The 20770-nt window shown below is 40.8% G+C and overlaps 1 protein-coding gene and 1 long non-coding RNA gene across 8 annotated transcripts in view; both read right to left on the bottom strand.

Annotated features, from left to right (window-relative positions):
- ZBTB46 (zinc finger and BTB domain containing 46) overlaps nucleotides 1-20770 on the bottom strand; it is a 58480-nt gene that overhangs the window by 19738 nt on the left and 17972 nt on the right. For all 7 annotated transcript variants that reach the window (XR_008468958.1, XM_054218058.1, XM_054218057.1 and 4 more), the window contains one exon: nucleotides 3866-4147. Coding sequence is in view for 6 of the 7 variants with exons in the window: in XM_054218058.1 (XP_054074033.1) it covers nucleotides 3866-4147 (282 nt within the window). In the remaining variant the exon portion in view is untranslated. The remainder of the gene's footprint in view (nucleotides 1-3865; nucleotides 4148-20770) is intronic.
- LOC128916427 (uncharacterized) lies at nucleotides 4175-20768 on the bottom strand. The gene is made up of 3 exons (XR_008468959.1): nucleotides 19435-20768; nucleotides 18807-18930; nucleotides 4175-8824 (listed from the first exon to the last, which is right to left on the bottom strand). It is a non-coding gene; the product is annotated as an uncharacterized LOC128916427 (long non-coding RNA).

Here is a 20770-nt window from a genome sequence, read left to right as displayed (position 1 = left end):
GCTTTGTGTATGGAAGGTGATGCACTGGTTTAGCAGTATTCATATGAATATAGTATTCTCTGACAGTAAACTATTGTGGAAAAGAGAAAGGCAAAGGTTATTATATCTCATTTCAAACTGCACCCATTCTCCCCTAAATCTTGGTTTGCCACGTACAAAAATTCCGCGCCAAACTGAATACATTTAACTCCCTCTCAGGAAAGTTGACCACTGTCTAAAATGTATTCCTTTAACATCCAGTGCAAGCATAAATTATTGGCTCCAATGAACCACTAACTAAAAATAACGTATTAGCTGGTTTGCCCGAAGAAAAGGGCTCTGTGTACCATGTAATCACTTGGACAGCAAGCTTCATAGGAATTGCTTCTATAAACAGTTTCAGTTGCAACAGCGTAAACAGGAAAAGCCAAACTTAGACATATAAAAAAGTAGGCAATGTACTATTCTGAGAATCTGGAAGTGTCACCCTTTAAGGTAGTCAATCACCCCAAAATATGAAAGTTTTCTGACTTTTTTTTTAAATGAGAAAGCAAGGATGTAAACTAACCAACTCATTTTCTAATGATTATTAAAATTCTCATTCTCTCCATTATACTTGGCAAAACCAGCTAAAAAAACATTCAACTAAAGCCTTTGAGACTTTTGTAGATGTGGTGTAACCGTATGGAACAATGCTACCAAAGTTCAGTATCATAAATGAAATAAGACACACATTAATAAACCAAGGAGCTCAGTAGAACAGCACTGCCGAAATTGGAAATCAGCAAAGAATAACCCGCTTTTACAGACAAACCATGAGAACATGTAAAGACAGGGAAAACTGAACCTCCTATAACATCTGATCTGAAAGACACCTCCACCACCACACTTCACAGGTTCGGTAACTAATGGTACCCAAGATGACCCCAGCGTTACCCACGAATAACCGACATGACCTTTTTTTCTGCAAAACCTGTGTGTTCTTTAGCTTTCTGACAAGCACATGAACAACGTCAGTCTTGATCATACACCATGAACGTCGTAAATTCTCAGAGCTCTTCAGCTGCAGGTTTGCTGGCAACTGCGTTACCCAACAAGATATTTACATTTTCCCTTCCGATTTTGAATTAGTTTGAACTGTTTAACTTTAGAAATGATGTTTGACTACATCATAGTGATACAACACCCCACACACACATCCCGGGCTTCATTTTCCATCAGCAGAATGTTAAGTAATTTCACACCTCATACGATCATTGCAATACACAATGAATTAGGAAAAACGTGGTAAAATGAAAACCTTGGGGTATCCTCTATTAACTTTTACAACAGTATGAACTATGCAGAAGAAAAAAATGAAAACTTGTAATGTATGCAGTAACTTGGAGAGTAATATCCCCTTTAGAAATGACTCATCAGAATTCTAAACATGTTAATAAACTCTTTGGATTTGTCCACCTCTATTAAGTTTTTTCCTCCAGAACAGAAAAATAAACTTGAATACTGCTCCTTGAGTCAGTTACTTACTGTAGTGCTTCATAAGAGAGTAAGAAGACAATCTAGTGACAACAGTTAGAATTAAAAACACACTTCACATTTTTTTAGCTCAAGAGAGATTTAAACTCAAGAGAGAAAGTGTGTTTCTTTTCAAATTAGCCAGATTAAAACTGTGCTGGTTTTGTTTGGTTTTTTTTAAAAAAAAAAAAAAAAAAACGAACAAAAAACCAACCCAAAACTTGTTCACTGCACTCCTGCCTACTCCCCCTGCTTTTTTTTTTTTTTTTTTTAACATAACCCAAGACTTAAAATGACTCAACATCCTCAAATTGTGTTTGAAGAAAAATGCGAAAAACACCTACAAAGCTAGCACCAACCCAGACTGTGCTTTTAGATCTCTGGAATCTTCTTACCACTTGCTTTACTGTTGTTTTATACACTGAAAATTCTCATTAAACTTGATATCCTATTGTATTCAGTAATGAGCACTTAAAAGCAAGCGAGTCATATCAGAAAATCTTTTTCAAGTGATTAAAATAAATCGATACCTGTGAACCTGTGTAAAATGAAAGAAAAATATGTCCCTTAACTCCCTGCTTCTGTAAAGATCCTCTTACCAGGCCACAGCCACAGCCACCCACTGGTGCGAGAGCTACAGACCAAGCGAGCAGCCGTCTTTTTGTCTTATGCAATTCCCAAAGATGAGATAATTGAAGCTTAGCTGAAGGAAATTAAAGTAATAAGTGAAAGGACTGGAAAACAGGGACCTCAAATATAGGCTGGAAGGACCTCCTCAGTCATCGCATCCCTCACTGAGCTATCATTTACCCTCTTTGCTTTATTTTAAACCTAGTTGGTCCTCTGCCTACACCATGTCTGTTCCCTAACTCCACTTCTCAGTTCATTAGGCAATCTCTAATTTCTAACCCAAATTTATGAGTGCCTTACACTCATTTGTCTTTACGCCAAGCGGTCCTTCAGCTTTTAAGTAAAATCTAAAATCCTCTGCCCAAGAGAAGGATGATGGATAGAGGGCAGCCCCATCATTATTCCAGTTTACCATGACAGAAGATGAAAGCATTGATTTCACCTGTCAGGAGTCACAGATGAGAAGACGCGGAGCATCGATCACCCTCGCAGCTGAGCATCCATCTCTGCTCCCGCCTGCCCCGCTGCCAGCTGAGGGCTCTCTTCTCACCGCGCACAAGCCCGGCCACCCAACAGCTGCACCGGATCCAGGCAACCAAGGGATTTTCAACTCAGGAGCCTACTCTGAACCATCGAAATCTGATTTAACTGGAGATCATTCAGTAAGCAAACTAACAGTAACAAGAACATTGCATCAGCAGTTCTCCCGGAAACATTAAAGCTACAGAATAAGGTACAAAAAAATTTTTCCCCCCTCTAAATTTAGGAAGATTTTTAAAAATAGTAATACCACTGTTCAGAAATACGAACTGAAAAGAGATACTAAGAGCGACATTATGTTGTGCAGTTTTTCCCCTTTATCATACAATCCAAGTGACCATTAAAAGTTACCTTTTTTTTTGCCATTAAAGAAACTAAAAACAAATATCTTCAGTGAACTTTTCATTCTATTTAATTGGTCAATTTTCTCAGTATAGATTAAAATAAACCTTCTCTGCTGGAAACTAACATGCAGTACTCAGAAAGCCACCGCTTCCTCTGTTTTATGTCATAAATTATATCCCCATCTTCTGAGAGTATTATTAAAATACAGCCTTAATAATTTTTCTTTCTTTGTGCACTGGAGAATCAAACTATTTTACGATTGCAATGAAGAAAATACAAAAGTATGCTGAAAGATGAGTTGTCCACATGTAATAGTACCTATCAGCTGTCTCCAACCGCTTACCACTAGAAAGACATTCGTGTCCATGAGCGAGTCTAACAAACCAATCAATAGCTGCTCATTACTTAGAGAGAAGTCTAAAAGTAAACAGTGAGAAGCAAAGATCACGCAGTCTACAAAATCACAACTGTTTCTACAGACACAGAAGCAGCAGCCAAGCCTCCTTTCAATATTAGCCAATTTTGGACTGAAAACCTTTGCAGCTACTTCTTTTACCATAAGGACTCTGTATTTTGTTTTTAAGTACCATTTTGCAAACAAGAAAAAGAGAAATTTGAGGACAAGTGTTACATACATGTGCACTAAATACTTCCTTCCACAGCTTCAGCAGTTAACATTAAAGTTGGATCAATACCAGAGGTTTCCACATTTTATAGAAAGTGGGATTAAGCAGCACTTAAAACTGGATATAAACATAGTGGTGGCAATAAATGAGAGCGTGACCTGTATTTTCTTCTTACTAAAGATTTCACTTAAAGTATCAGTAAACAAAAAAATAGAAAAACACAAACTTACGAGAGAGAGAATGCGTGCCTTTGGGCAAGTACTCAAACAGCAGAGAACTATCCTCTCCCAGCATGTCGGCTTTCAGAGACAGCAAACTGTTCTTACTCATGAGAGCCGCGCGCAGGTTGGCGACGGTGGCAGCCTGGAGCACGTCCTCCTTCTCCGGAGTCAGGGGCTGAGAGATGTAGCTGGCTTCCCCGCCGATGAGGGCTTCCTCGACAGTCGCATAGGGGTCCGATCGCTCCACTCTGCTGTCAGAGCTGCTGGGCTCTGTCACTGTCACATCAGCACCTGCGTGACCAAAGATGCCATCAGAAATGCAAACAAATTCCTGGGATGTGGCACGTCGACCACACGTGCCTGTTTAACCACGGCTACAAAGAACTGAGACTTGGGAACTTATCACCACCTATTCTGGCCTTATTGTCACTTTTCATGTGTCTCGATCCCCTTTTCCAGAAGGTCTGAAGATGAACTTGGCCGTTCAGAGGCTCAGCAGAAAGTGCACCTACCGCACAGCCAGGGGTTTCTGTTCTTCCAGCCTCTGCCCACCTGCACCCTTCGCTTCTGCCACATCAACCCCAGCACCAAGCACTGAGAGCGCAGGGGAAAGGGGGAGAGATATGTTCGACCTCCCCCACAACCAACGACTGGATAAAATTTTAGCCACTTACTTATTTTAAACTAAGATTTCAGGATAGTCTGCTAGTACTGAAATTAGTTTCAAATACTTTAAGTCTGTTTTTTCCATAATTTTACTCTGGTAGTCTGCATTTTCATTCTTTCACTTCTTCCCCGTGATGAAGGTTTTGAAAAATCCAGTAATAAACAGTCTATAATAGCGGACTGCTAATTAGTATAAATTCCTTGGGTCATTTGTTTGAAATATACACAGCCATCAGCAGTTCCCAGCATAGATCACAGGGTAGGTTTTATGCAGAAGTGATTGTGGGGGGGCAACCCAAAAAAATACAGATTAGCCACCAAGAAACTGTATAAAAACATAACAGACTATTAAGAAAACCAACAATTAGCAAACCCAAACAAAAATGAAAAAGCTATAATAAGGTTAATTCCTCCATGTCAAAATATACATTTGTTACAGAGTCCCTCGTGCTGTGAGCTTTGGCTCATGTAAAGGAAAGTGACTCTTACACTTATCTTTACTCTTCACAGGAAGCAAAAAAAAAAATTATCTACAGAAGAGGCTGTTACCCCATTTATAAAGCGCGTAAACCAAATTGCAGTTACCTACTCCAGAATCTGCAGCAGCAGAACACAGCTGACATGCCCCAAACCCAGTCAAGTACCTGGCAAAAAGGGCTAAAACTTCCCAGCAAACGAATGCCTTTGCAGTATTTGCACTATCAACACGTAGAGGAAAGAAATACAAAGAGAAGGCGTTGATAACGAGTGATCAGATAGAAAAAGAAACTAATTTGCAGGCCCTGAAGATTTTAGTGCATCCAAGTTCAAAATATGTTTAAATCTACTTAATGTAACTGTTACAGTTCAGAATAGGGGTTTGACGTGTACAAAATTAACACTCAGCTGCTTTCAGAAATTCTTGCACTTCTCAGGGCAAGGAATTCAGGCGTTGTCCACATACACCACAGCAATAAACTTACTCCCCTGCAGAGGGTTTTGCAGCCCAGAGCTCAGGAGGAGGGAGGAGGAGGAGGAGTGTGGCAGACTGGCATGCGGTAGCAGCGTCCAACAACGTCAAACCAGGGCAAGCTATCAATCTGCACAGCCTTATTGAAAAGTGCTAATGAGGACACCAGTACAGTGCCTACCTCCTGTAAGCTGGAAAACTGCTAAAGGAATAATATCATTATTTTTATCTCCATTTTACAGGTGGTAACGGCCAGAGAAAGACACAGTGACTTGCTCCAGGTGTCCAGCCTGCGGAGCCAGGACCAGTCAGTGAATTTCCCAGCCCCAGCCCAGGGCACGTCAGGTTCCTTAACACGTTCAGATTTACTTTATTCAGATCTACTGTACTGCCAGTACCCCTTGCTGTTAACTTTTTCCACTTCCTTTAAAAAACAAAAAGCCTCAAAGCAAACAATAAGGAAAAAACAATCATTAGCAGAGTACTCCTACACCCCGGAGATGTAAGGAATAGCCAAGGCCGGGGCTACAAACACAGTAGCAGCAACTATGTGAACTACTCTCTCTTTAAAACAAACCATTTTTCCCCCTCCATCTGTGTTTTGCTTGTATAATCTCCTATGATTGGTTTTATTAAATCTTAGCCAAGCAGAAGAATTCAATGGCTTTGAATTTTTACATGTTTTGTCACCCCTCTGTTACTGAGCGAGCGGTTAACAGGTATAGGCATTTTTCTAGATGATAATGAAGTTTGTTTTAAAAGCAAACATTTCCACGTTAAGGGAAATTACAAGAGTTTAAAAAACAGCAGCTGCTACAAAAGGTGTCAAAGCAAGTAAATTCTAGCCCATTAAACCGGTAATGTAACAGACAGCTTTATCAAACCAAAGCAATGATAATTCCGCTATTCCTCTGCTCCTCACCACCTACACGGCAAATCACAGCAAATAACTGGTGCCAGGAAGGGTGTTTGTCAACAAAACGGTGTTGCCAAATAACCGGGCAGGCAGTAAATCACCTCGTGTTTTCTTCCTTCCTTTTTCATAGCCAATTACAGATGCTGATTGACAGTTGCCAGAATCCGTTACTGCCTGCTGCACATAAACACTAATTGCTAAAACACACGCAGATTAATTGTAACCACAACAAGACATTAAATGTTCCTCAAAAGCCAAGATTAGAGACAGACAGTGAAATAGAGGCTTTAGAGCTTCCAGTATTTATAGCTGATGTAATCTAATCAAATACATATTAAGGCAAAATAAATATCCACTTAGTCACATAAGTACCAAAATACTCTCAGTACACCAAAACCCCAAAAATGCATGAAGTTCCTCTTCACGACGCCTCCAAAACCACTTCTCTCTTTTCTCTAGAATACGGCTTCTTTTAACAAGTTTAGCCAAAGAATTATATGAATCAAAAGTATCTGTCACTTCCCAGTAATCTAAACTGTTTACTCCAGTGCTTCAACAGTACGTAAACCAAGCTTTAGTAAATGAGCTTCTATTTTGCAATTACTCAAGGCAGTGGGTCAGGCGCCAGCCCGAGAGCTCCCTCCGACTCCTCCACATCTCCTTTTTCACGCCCGGACTCCAGGCACCGCTTGCAGGAAAACCTGACCAGGGCAGCGAGCTAAAACGGGATTAACGCTGCTCTAAAAAACTGAGCTCATTAGTCTCTTTAGCAAATAATTATTTTGCAGTTATTCTATTACACGAGCCTACTTTCCAAGACACGAAAGCTTTAGAAAAGCTGTATTAGTTTGTTGACTTGAATATTTATTATTATTATTTTTTATTTTTGAATAAAACACACGGATTTTATTTTTTTTTTTTTTTTTTTTTTTTTTTTTTTTTTTTACAATTTTGGCAACAGTATTTCCACGCATCTCTGAAACTCCGAAAGCAACATTTAACTGGTAAAGTTCTTCCCTACGCACGAAAGCGTAATAGAAAAGGAATACAGGAAGCCCGATTACGAGCATCTTTTCACCGAGATCGCGCAGCGAATCCTTTCACCGAGAGCGCCCAGCGGAGCACTGCAGGACAAAAGGCATTTAATTCCCAACCACGCTAACCAGGCAGGCTTTAACAGATCTACAAATAAGAATAACGCTGGGGCCAGTACAACACCCTGAACGCACACAGGGTGGCTGTCGCGCAGAAATTTACCCTCAGGCAAAACAAAACTGAACTGTACGCTTGCTCTGCACGGGAAGGACAGCCCCAGGAAAGCCGCTTGCTTTGCCACATTATGCAAAGCCCAAATCCAGATCAGAAATTCCATTTATCAGCAGGCATGCCACTACCACCATAAAACAAACAAACAAACAAACCCAAAAAACCCCACATTAACTGAAAGTCATATAAACTGAGCTCCTGTCACAAACCCAAGTACCAGAAAACCAAGTTGTACTAATCAGAAAATCAAAAAGTACTACAGACAACTGACAGCCCCTGGGGAAGGGCTATGGCAGAAATAAAGGTGATGCAACTTACTAAAAGTATCCAAAGTAAATGTTAACGTGATAAATTGTTTTCCAAGGTCTCTGAGAAAACTGACAGTAAAAAGCATTAATCCTAGTCAAACAACTGAAAAAACACACAGGCCATCTCAGAAAGGCCAAGGAAAAGCTTCTCCATTTTAAAGAATCCATTTGAGTACCTTAACTAATTACTTTAATACACAAACTAAATTTTTTCTTGTATTTCTTCTCTGTAATGCTTCTGTCGTTTTTCCTCGTTAGAGCGTAAACTCAGCTGTTACCAAACTACCTCCTCAGTGTCTGCTTCTCTCACACAGCTTATTTCTTGTTTGCACTGTGTTTTTACCTTCTCAGTAAACCCCCAGTGGTGTTTTCTGTTGTTTCCCAGACTCCCAAGGCTATTATTCCCTTTCATAATTTGGTTGGTGTTTTGTTTTGGTTTTTTTAATAATTTTTTCCTCTTTCAACTTTTATTCCGGCTCTCTCATGTACATAGTTGAACATCTTCTAGAAATCTGTAGCTGGAGGACTAAACCCATGGGAAGAGAGAAATGTGTGCATAAAAGATGTATAAGATTACATCTGCTGCTGGAAAATTCAAAGCAGAAACAAGAATTAAAGGTAATTTTTTGCCAGGCTGCTATTCCTCAATATTGCTCTTTTCATTACAGTCTCGAGGTACAAGGAGATCCAAGAAGCCTGTCATCTTCTCTTCAAAGTCCTTTTCTGGCTGTCAGAAACACAAAGCAGTAATGGTTCTCCGCCGAGCATCCAGGATGATGAGGTCGCACGTCACAGATTCGTCACACCACTGCCTACCCAACTAGGGACCCAACCGTCGGCGAGGCAGGGGAAACACGGCGGTCCTTGAAAGGAGGGCAATGGCTTTTAGCTTATAATTCACAGACAAAGCTTTTAGCTTTTTTATCCAGTTTCTGTACGTTTTCTCTACCACCCCAGCAAATTTCAGGAGGCTTTTAGGAGCCCTTCTGACCTTGCCTCAACCCCCCTCGAATTTAGCACTTCTCCCCACAGCACGAGCCATTCCTCCTTTCGGAAGGGGAGGTTATGGCTGCTCAGCTCCTGGTGCAAACTCTCTACAAGTCCCCACAACCTCCAAAGACAACGTCAGTTGGAGCCACCTCCTGTCACAAGAAGCATCCTTATCCTTTCCGCACAGCTCACCCGATCACACACTGCTGTGCCTGTTTCAGCAGAACTTCAGCCTTTAGGTGGTTCAGCAGAACGAACGCCATCGTCCTGCTGGTTTCACCAGCATCCTTTTAACCCAACATCAGTCACACCGTCAACTAAACCCAGCCGAGGTCTCCGGCTGCCTGCAATTTGTGGCCACTTGCCAAAGCTAAGAGTGACAGCAAGATCCCACAACTATCTGGACCTAATTAAAGAAACACTGGACAAACTTATATCCTACTTGTATTTATACAGCACACTTGACAGCCATAAACAGTAGAATCCCCAGCTAAGTCCACCAAACACTTTCCCTCCTATAGGCAACCATGAAGACAGGCTGGCAAGTCATACTGCTCATTCTCTTTTTGACACTGTAACAACAAAGCACATTAAAACCCACAATAAAGTTTATAGGTGGAGACAATATTGTCTCTTTACATAAATTAGGGTGGAAAGGTGAAGGGAAGACAAACTTTCAGGTACACGAGTCCTGCTGTCAGAAAGAGAAAGGCAAGCATCGAGGAAGGTACCGTTTGAAAACAACAACTGAAGTGGTGTCACCAAGAGACAGCGAGAGAGCAGCTGTCCTGACTTGGGACAGCACTGCTGCCGTATTACCTAGATCCATTTTTAAGAATCCTAGAATAAATTCGGTTGAAAGCGACTTCAGGGATACACTTGTAGAGTTAGATCCCATTGCTCAGGGGCTTGTACAGCCAAGGTCTGAATATCTGCAGGGAGAGAGATACCACAACTTCTCCAGCCCCTTCCTCCATCATTTGACCACTCTGTGAAGAATTTCCTCCTTTTGCCCCATGAGAATTTCCCTTCCTGTAACTTGTGGCCATTACCTCCCATCCTTTCTCCACACATATCTGAGAAGGGTCTGGCTCTGGACAATACATTCACCCCCTTTCTCCAAGGTTGAACCAAGCCGTCTCAGCCTCTCCTCCTATGCAGAATCTTGATGACCTCGGCTGGGCTTGCTCAAGCTTGTCAAAGTCTCTCTTGTCCTGGAGATCCCCCAAACTGGATCTTGTACTCCAAAGGTGGTCTCACTTCCCTTGACACGCTCTTGGTAAAGCAGCTGAGCACGCAGCCAGCCTTCGCTGCCGCGAGGGCACGCAGACCCCTCTTCAGCTCCTTGCTCACCAGAACACATTTTCTGCAAAGCTGCTTTCTCACTCCTTGCCTGCCAACCCGTACCGGTGCATGGGGTTATTCTGTCCCACACGCAGGACTTCACATTTGTCTTTGTTGAATTCACGCTGTTTCTGGCACTGCTGCCTTCCAGCAAATCATTCCTACCAGTCTGGTGTCATCCCACAACTTGCTGCGGGTTCGCTCCATCCCACCGCCCAAGTTGTTAATGAATAAAGTAAACAGCATCAGCCTTGGAAGCCTCCTGTGATGAATGCAGGCATCGTGCTTTCTGGGGTAGTGGTCTAGGATCTCCTGCACACAGTTGGGTTACATTTGCCACTGTGCTACAAGTTATTTTTTTTTTTGTTTACAACACAACAGGCAGAAAGGGGAGAGGGGGGCAAGGGAAGAGGTCCCAATATTAGCAATTTGTCCCACCCCAAACGTTCATTCCTGCATCTCCCCCTCCTGTTCCCTCAGTTGTATCAAGATTACATGCATAGTTGTGAGGTAAACCTGAGACAGGAACTAATATGTTAAAAATAAACTGGTTTATTAAAAAAAGTTATTTTTACACCCAGATCAGTTCCCAGTCCAGTTCACTACACGGTTGCACAGACATTTTCAGTGGAACAACTGCAGCAGAGCGTGGGGGTGCAATTAAGTACCAAGGGAAAGTGGGAGCCACTTAAACTCAGCTTTTCTTTCAAGGACGCTGCCCAATTATGACCTGAGCCAAACTCTTCTGGAAAAAAATCTTAGGTGAAATCAAAGACTTAATTTTCTGAAGTTCTTCTACCTATGCATGTCAAGTATCTCTACAGATCTGTCTGACAGTAGATTTAATCTAAAGTTTCAGGGATGATGTTTCTTGTATAAGTTTAGGAAGATTTGGCTTGATCTCTTTCTGTGCAAAATACAATTAATTTTTAAACTCACAGGAAAAAAAAGAAAAAGACAACCCTTTAATTTCCTAGTGTGTTTTCTTGGGAGAAAAAAAAAAAAAAAGAACACCTGGGCTGGTAGAAAAACGACAATCCTTTACCAGCTGCTGAAAATATCCTTGAAGCCTGTATTTCAGATACCCCCTTCCTTTCTAACAGAAATCCTTCAAAAACTGTTTCACAACTTACTGTTTGTTAAGCAAAATCATCCTCACATACTGTAATATTTACATAAAGAAGTGATGCCATGAGCTATATTGGTTTTGATTAGCGCTTTTTTACAAACATAATAGTATACATGTGGATATGATAAATGTGCGCAGCATTCAAAATAAGCTCCAATTTCAGAACTCAGGAAACTATCAGGCAAACACAGATCTTTAACCACAACTTATATGATCATTAAAAACCTCCTGTATGTTAAAGACTGTAAGATAGCCTAACTGAATCCTTACAGAAGCAAAAACGCTTTCTCCTTCAGACTGCACTTTTCCATCTCTTCTTCTACTACAGCTTCTGAACCATGATTCAAAGCAGGGTGAGCTGGGACACTGTCCTGTGCTGTCAGGATTTGAGTTCCTGAGAAACACCATCCTGCATAAAACTGCACGTTTCCAATGCTTTACTGTTCTGGAGGGCTCAGGGGGAGTCCATGCCAGTTGAAAGGCAGTATTCATCATATAGGCTTGAATGTAATTTTCAAGCCTACAGCCATAGGACGTTCACCATACATGTTTTACCAACGGAAACCTTCTCCTAAATATCTCTAAAATAGTATTTCTAAAATAAAACAGGCTTAGTTCTACACAAATAGGACCTGGGTTTATATTGGTATTTCTGCAGTGTTATCCTACAAGTATATTTCCATCTTTGTTTTACTCCGAACTAACCAGTGTACAAATATCAACTAGAAAATTCCCTCAACTGCTCCAGATATCTGAAAAAAAAAAAAAAATTATCTTATTCCTGTGATATTTGTTTTTTTAACATTGACTCACGTTCTGCAGATATTTTTCTGTGGGCTGTGTCAGCAAAAGGAGCTCCTGGCCCCAAACCCATCTGTTTGTCCTGTTTGTTGCCACTCTCCCACCGCGTGTTAGTGACCTCGACTCAACTCTTTGTAGGGCTACAAAGTCAAGCTGGTCACTGAACTGATCTTCCCCAAAACAAGATACAACAAAACACCCAAATGCAAAGGAGGAGGAAATGGTTAACCTGGATGAGTTGACTATTTCTGAAGCTACTGTAAAATGGAATAATAAAAGTGGTCCTTGCAGAAGCAGGAATGACTGAGCAGCGCAGAAACACCTGAAGTCAAACTCTTGTTTCCCCAAAACAGGCAGACTATCGCTTTAAAAATATTAAGGTTGACTGCAAGCTTAACCTCTTTTTCTAAGTCTCATAACTCAGGCAGTAAAAGGACTGACATTATTCTCTGCTGCCGCTTAGTACAGAGACAGTCTCTTGCTGCACAACTGCACACAAATAGACACAAACATGAAGGGACAGAAATATAACATTTAAGTATCACATTAAATATGAACACTAGTACTCATGATGTGACAAGATGCTGAGCCTTTGAAAATCCTCAAGAACAAATATTTACCTTTTGAAATAACTGCCTGTAAGAAATGTAAAAAAAAAATAATTAAAAAAATCTGAGACAAATACAGCAAAGATAGGTTTTGGGTTTGATTCCTAGACACTGCACCTCAAGTATTAATTTCTACTATGTTTTTGTGCAAAATCAACACTTCAAGTAGGAAAGTAGAAGTCCTGAACAGTGATGATTGTGATTATTATTTTTTTTAATCTTAAAAATCTAAAACCTTATTTCAGTAATGAAACAAAAAAAGAGTAAAAAATATTTTTTTGGAAAAGCTGAGATCTCTGTAAAGATGAGCCTAGGGTAACCTTGGCACAAGGAACAACTAAAATAGTGAGAAGAGCACTCAAGAGAGGGGAAGTGCCCCTGATCTCTGGAGTTAAAGCAGATTAACAGAATCACGGCTGTTACCATAGGGAGGAGGAAGAGGAGGAGGACGAGGGCAGCTTTGGAGCCTGGGGAAAACGGAATGCAGGGTGGGGAAAGGAAACAGACACTGAGCTTTGAGCTAAAGCTGGTTTAGGGTGGAACCATTTTAAAGCCAGGGTGTAGCCAGGGAATAAGTGTCTGGGTTTAAAGCAATGATTTTCACTTCCAGACTTGAAAATAACCTGACCTAACCCTTTAATAACAGAGACTCAAAAGAGTGAGTCCTGCAAAGACTGCGTCCTAATAATTTTGTTCACCTGTAACTGTGGCGATACGGAGAACACAAATTATTCACCAAGCACTCTCGGCAATGTGTCACCAAAATTCAGCGTACGGACACAGGAGGTCAGTGTGTTGCATTTTGGGGTATTTTTGTTTGCTTGGTTTTGCAGTTTGCTGCAAGTGGCAGCTACCTCCACGCAGTAAACTTCACACACACGAGGAGAGTACCAAAGACGGTCTAGAAACCTGGGCAGCTCCATAAGCCAGAGGAATGCAGAACACGGGCTAAGCTGATTTCGGCACTAAGAAAGAATTCTGGGGGTGGCATCAGAGGACAAATCTGTAACCCCTCCAGCTCTGGCTGAGAAAGCAAGCCTGGCATCGCTGACTACTGCTGCTTAAGGCATCAAAATATCTCCCCAGTAAAAGCATCATTAAACCCGCCTCAGTCGTAGCAAAGAAAACTTTAATACCTTGTACGATGACTACAACTTCATGAAAAGCAGGTGGAAAAATGCAGTAATTAATTTTCCAAGTGGCAGGCAATTTGTAATTTACTATTACCTACCCTCAAAAATACTCCAACACCTTTCCAGTAAGCTGAATGTTTTAATCAAAAACATCCATCCTCCTTAAAAAGTGATGTTTCCAAAATTGAGCATAAGTGATCTAAACAATGAACTAACAGTAGGAAACTACTAAAATTTGAGCCTGTGTTGTTTCAGGACATCAGATATTAATCTGACAACTGAGATTTTAACCAGCCTAGTTTTCATTCATGGCTGAATGAATGGATGAATACTTAAACACCTGCCTTAAGGTTTTACATTGCAACCAGAACTCAGATGGATTGGAGACTCCGTCTCTTCAAATCACAATCCATTTGAAGGAAGAGTAAATGACTGTGTTCTGTCCCAGTGATTTCTTTCAGCTGCCATGCTACACGCATCATTTCAACGCTGCACACTTTCAATCTACCTAGTAAGCATTCCCTTAGCATCTCCTTCAATACGTTTGTTTTCATCACATAAAAATCTACAATTTACCAATGTATCTTTATTTTAGACAAGATGAATAGTGAATATCAAGTATGTGATACCACGTCCCAAAAAAAAAAAAAAATACACTTTTTGTACACTTTTTGAGGAGCAGGGAAAGCAGTTTTGTAAAGGTCAGAGCAGACGGCTCAGTCTGCCACTAACGGGAGACAGGCAGGGCGGGACAGCACGTGGGAGCACCAGTATTCACCATGCAGCTGCACTTCGAGCCGGAGCAAGAGGGTTTTAATATTGGGCTCCGAAAGTTAAAAAGAAGAGTGAAAAACAACTCTACAGGAGAGAATTAGTCTCAGTAAGGTTTATCCATCTCTAATACAAATAGCTGGGTAGAAAAGCCTAAAAATCAATTAATTCATTGTGCCTTAACGCTCAACAGGTATTCCTGGTACAGACACGTTCTGGTTTAACCTTGCACTCTCATCTCAGTCTGTCTCAGATACACCAAATTCAGGCTCTTTGTTCTCAGATCTCTTTTTCTATTATCCCTCTTCCCATTCTTTATACACTCTTCTCTCCCATACCACCTACCCCTCCTTTGCTTTCCCTAGCTCTATTCCACGTTGGCATAATCCTTCACAGCCAACAGCCTCCATCACCAATTGCAAAGCCCCATTCTTTCTGAACTCGTTCACACTGGATTTTCTTTATTTATTCATTAATATTAACCCTTCAGTGCCAGCCTACAGATCTTTTTTCTTCTCTTGTAAACACTACCTCTTCAGGACAGGTAAACTGATTCTTTATAAAGCATCATTTAAACTCATAAGTTTTATACAGGTTTTGCAGAACAGTTGTTTTAAGAGTTCCTTAAACATCTGAATCCTGAATACAAACACCATGCTCTATTTTTGCCTCTTTTCATTATGCAAGACCTCTATGACACTATTTGGACCAATATGCTTACCAAGTATCAGAACAGAAACAATGGAATTTTCACTGTTTTTAAAAACAATACTAATAATTAAGAAAAAAAAATCATGGAAAGATTTGAAGATTTGCATCGAAAAGGTGAAAGTTACAGGAAGCCTGGTAGCTTGCTGAGAAAAAGACATTTTTCAAGAATAAAATCATCCTATAATAAGACAGTCTACACATTCACCTACCTGTACTCGGACAGGTCAAGACCTCACCTGCACAGAATTAGCTGAGAGTTCATCTACACAGAGCTCTTTCTTGCCTCCCTCTGAAGCCTTCTGAAACGTAAGCTCACTATACAATCCAACTGCTAAGTATCTGCGCTCGCCAACAACTCCCGTAATCGTAATTTGCTCTCCAGAAACCAAGACAGAAAAAGGGAGAGGGAATGGCTTACGACACCAGCTGTCTCCCGTCTTCCCAGAGAGCCAGTAGCACAACTCCCTACAGCAGGCACTGAAATCAGATGGTGTCATTGGAAAATGACGAACTCGAACGTCTTCTCACCATGAGGGAGGAAACTTGTGCATAATTGAAGATTTTGATGGGAAAATATTAAAGGAACTTGGAACTCTGCAAAGTCAGACGGATACAGTGAAGTCCTGTACATCCTCTCCATGAAGGTCACTGCTCTGGGATTACTTAAATCCTGAAGCTCTTCTTACAGAATGCAACAATTTCACTGCATGGAACTAAAGGAAAGCAAAAAGTTCCCAAACTGTAGCGTCTTTAAAAATGACTGGTTTGTTTTGAAAATAATTAGCTTCATTTCACAGTCAATTGGCACACGAAAATTCACTCGTAGCTTCAGGATGCAAACACTCAGAAGATGTGTGGGAGTATTTGCTTAGAAATAAATTCCTGAATCATAACTACTATGCTTGAACTAACACAGTAATAAAACCATCAATAAATTCTTCAAAAGACACCCTCCAAGTGACAGAGTTTTCCATTATACGAAGAGGCAAAACCAGCAACGTTTTGCTAGCATAACAGCTCGTCCAGTGAAGATAACTGTCCTCTTTGGCGAGACCCTTTAAAATACCACCCGATCCTGTAGCCCACACACTCAGGACATGTAATCCTGTAAAAACTTTATCCAGCAACGTTAAAGGAACAGCAACTGAAGGAAAATGAAGATGCTCAAGGCACAAGACTACTTCTGAATTTCGTAAGCATCTTTGATATTAAGACTAACAAACAGCAATATGTGTCTTTAGAAAACCTATGAAATTCGAGAAGAAAGGTTAAAATAAAAGGCAGAGTCGTTACTTTGGCAAGTCTGTGGAGGAAATTCTTCTTGGCTCAGTTATGAAGCAAGTTATTATTTATAAAAACCCATCCTTCAGTTTACTTTGGAGAATTGCTGTTCCAAGTTAGTGCAGCTTAGTGAGGAAAACATGCATATAAATGGTTCATACAAGGAATGACAGACTGACATCCTGAACAACCCAAACAGGATGAGAAAGAAAAAAGTTAATATGTTTTATGCTAAACAGAGAATCCAAATTAATAGACTGAAACTAGCATGAAAAGATGGTCCTCACCAAGCTTTGTGCTTGACTGACACCACCCTGTTGAAACTGAGAGCTTAATCACGTTTCTCAATCTACCGTCTCGACTTAGTTTGGGTTCCTTTGCAAATCCTATCTGATCTTTCTTTCTTGGATGAAGAAGATACACCCTTCATGTCAGACATTAAGAAGCTCTTGCTTCAGCTGCTATTTCCATGATGTTAGATTACCATTAATAAGATTACTCCAGACACTCCTTTTTATTTTAATCCATAGCGTGATCAAATTCAAAGACTCTCAGCAGCACTCCACCAGCCTCTGGAAAAGAATCAAGTGATTTGGATAGAATTTTCTTACCAATTAAAAAAATCTGTGTCTTTTTGAGGCCCCATTGATTCAGATTTAAGTACAGTCTACTTACGTATCTGGGACACTTTAGTACACTGCCTGTATTGATAAGAACATTTCCCACTGAAAGAAGCACCACTACTTGTGTAAACAAGATGTTAGTTGTTTCAGTCACTGCAATGTGCTGCTTCGTAACATAACATCAATTAAGTAATCCTATATAATACAGGAGTAGCAGAGTATTTTTAACCTCTGAAGTATACTGCCCCAAATGATCACTGAATTAAAAGGGTGACACAATGGCTACTTACAAGATCCACCTTCCAGAAGCTGCTTGCATGTTGGTGAAATGCGATGCTGCTTGCAAGCAAGACTAAATGAATATCTTGCACAATTTCAGGAGGAAGACGCTAATGCTGAACTTTTAAGATGGATGCTCCTAAATCAGCTTTTTCATTACCAGGAGGTGTGTGTTAGTCCTCCAGAATAGAGACATTTGCAAATGGTATCCAAATTATCCCACAATGAGGGCTTCCAGACTTAACAAGCAGCATCTTAAAATAACTGATTAGATCAGAAAAGTGAATGAGCCCCAAAGAACAAAGAGTCCTAGGTGCCTTTTTTCCTCTCAGCTACTTACAAAAGAACATTCAACACCCATTTCCTCAGCGAACGAGTACCTTTTCACCTTAGCTATGAACAATACAGATAGGGACACTTCTAAATACATGAAGTTAAAAAAGAGAGCCCTAAACTATGAAGTCTGTTTTAAAGATTGAAGCCTGACACTACTAAATCAGAGAACTTCAAGCTGAAATTTAAACACATCCCAAATACTCATTACACAGTGCAGATACTTGCCATTATCCATTTTCACACAAGAGAATCAATTTTTCTTCATGCATGGGAGCTAAGTTTGCAATACCCCTAGACTACTTCTGAATTCTAGCAGGAGAGGGAAGAACCTGGGATACCAATACCCAACACCTAAGGAGAGAACCCTGTAGCTTGGCAACTTGGGAGATGGAGCAGTTTGCAAGAGGGTTGCTTCCACCTGCTGGAGATGGGAAATGTCAATGCGAGACCAAAAGGCCCTACTGCTTGTAGGGACCAAGACAGGGATGGTTTGGGATAGCGGGGATGGTCTCACTACACACTGAAAGAGAAGCAACCTTACCCAAGCGACCAACTCTGATTTCACCCAAACCACACATCAACACACACGAGCACGTGAGAGCCTTGCTGCTGACAAGATGCCCAAGTGTTAACTGAAACTCAGCACACACAGATCTCAAATTCTCTGAATTCATACCCAAAAATCCCCCAAAAGACAAGAAAATTCAACCTAAAATGCAGGCAGGGCTCCTCCTGTGTGCTTCCCCTAAGCATGCAGAGACGCACCCATCCCACGAGCTGAAGAGCACAGAAACACCCCTTTTCAGCTGGGCAGAAAGGAGAATTTCATCTCTGCTCACCTCTCCAAATGGTCAACATGGGGAAACCTTGAGCAGCTCTGTCTCCAAACGTCCCCTGTGCTCAGCGTGGTTACCTCCACTCCGCACACACTGCTCTTGGAACAGCTGCCAGACCAGCTGGCCCCTGCCAACATACGTAGCCTGTTGGGTTCTGGCATTCCTCTCGTTCTGGACTGTGAGAACTGCTGCTATTCAGTTTTTCCTTTTGCTTTACCAGCACTACTGGAATATTGAAACTACTCCCCCAACCACCACCACTCCGTTTCCCCTTTCCCGTCATGAGAAACACCTCTTTTATTGGAAATCACATTTAAGACAAGCTTGGGAACAAATAATTTGATTGTGCCTGCTGATGCGCTGTCTCAGCACTGCACTGAGTCAACACTAGACACCATCTTCCTCTCATCTGCAAACAGCTGTAAAGAAAAAGGCCACTTCTATTTAATTCCTTAACAATCAGGAATTAAGTAATCTAGACACCATTCAGCTTCCCATAATACAATCTCTTCTATTTTGCACTGTTTCTAGTAATTTAAAGACATTCAATCTATAACCAGTTTGCTACAACGATCAGAGTTGCAGTTGTGTTTCTGCAGTCATTCCAACATGGGTAGTTTGCTTCACATACCTGTCCAACCCCCCCCAGACAGTACAAGTGACTGAGCTGTTTTTACGGGATGCTGCGAAAGTGGAAAATATTTGCATGTGAACAGCAAACCAGGCAATCCATGCTGAATCTTCATTCAAAACAATCCTAAAATACACGTATTATAAAAATCATGATTCGTCATAAATCACTGTTATCTTAAGTTATCTCGCATTTTTCTTCTAACTGACATTGTTTAGATTTTATCATCAGCCAATTAGAATAATTACATGCAAGCTTGCTGCAGCAGATAACTGAAACATCATAAATGTAAAAGACATTTGTACAGAGTTACCCGTTCAATGAAAACCACATTTAAACTTCAGTATGGAGACAACTTAAACATCCTTTTTCAGCCCATAAAGACTCTTCAGACTTTCAGTGCTATTTATATTGCTTTTTTCATCTGAATTTGGCAACATAAGGGTATACAATCTCACACACCCTTCTCCTGGCCAACTTGGACTCTGGTATGCAATGAAACACAGGCTAACTCACACAGACAAAGTTCTTCAAGTCAGCTTGAGGGAGTTTAATACCACACTCCCTTCAAGTCCTTAGGAAAAAAGGCCACCCAAACCCTACATCAGCAGCATTCCTGGATCTATTAACTGCCAGTGATTAATGACTCGACTAGGACCGTTATACTGAGGCAGAAAAATAACTACTGAAGATTCAAAAAATGGCAAGAAAACATTTTTCTCCCTGGCTATACACTTTAAAATCAGCCACTCATCTCAGACAAGTAGTCACACATCAAAATACATTGTAAGCCTTAGTAGTACCTCAAAAACCCACATTATTCTTAACGGTTACCAAACACTTATCTTGCCATTACCAGCAACAAGCTATGGTCTTCTTACACATGAGAAAGTGACACCTGAGTATCAAGAAAATAGTATCGTTAAGACTAAATGACACCCGTGTGTGGTGTAATTACATCATCAATATACTCTGCAAGGAAAATTCTTCAACCTTGACATCAGTTTGCACACCTGCTAAAATAAATTCTAACCTTTTCTCTCATTAATTCCAACAATTATAATAGTGTTTTTGGGGGCAATTTAGGCCATTCTATGTTCAAGGCCAAAACAGAACTACCAGTTCCTTTCACAGGAGAACCAGCCCGCCATGCTGTGACACTGAGGTCCCCAACTGAAGCGTACGGTGCTTGGTTCTTTTGAATTGCTGGCAACGCAGGTTCCTACATTTTTCAGTTTCTGGCAAGCTAATATATTCCAGAGACTGATAAGATCACACCATAAACGGATCCAATTAACTCAGCATTTTTAATTTCAGCCACAAAAATCAGAATGAC

The sequence above is a fragment of the Rissa tridactyla genome, chromosome 12 (genome assembly GCF_028500815.1).
Source record: "Rissa tridactyla isolate bRisTri1 chromosome 12, bRisTri1.patW.cur.20221130, whole genome shotgun sequence".
Taxonomy (NCBI): Eukaryota; Metazoa; Chordata; class Aves; order Charadriiformes; family Laridae; genus Rissa; species Rissa tridactyla.
Note: the sequence above shows the minus strand (reverse complement) of the source record. Positions and strands in the feature narration are given on the sequence as shown.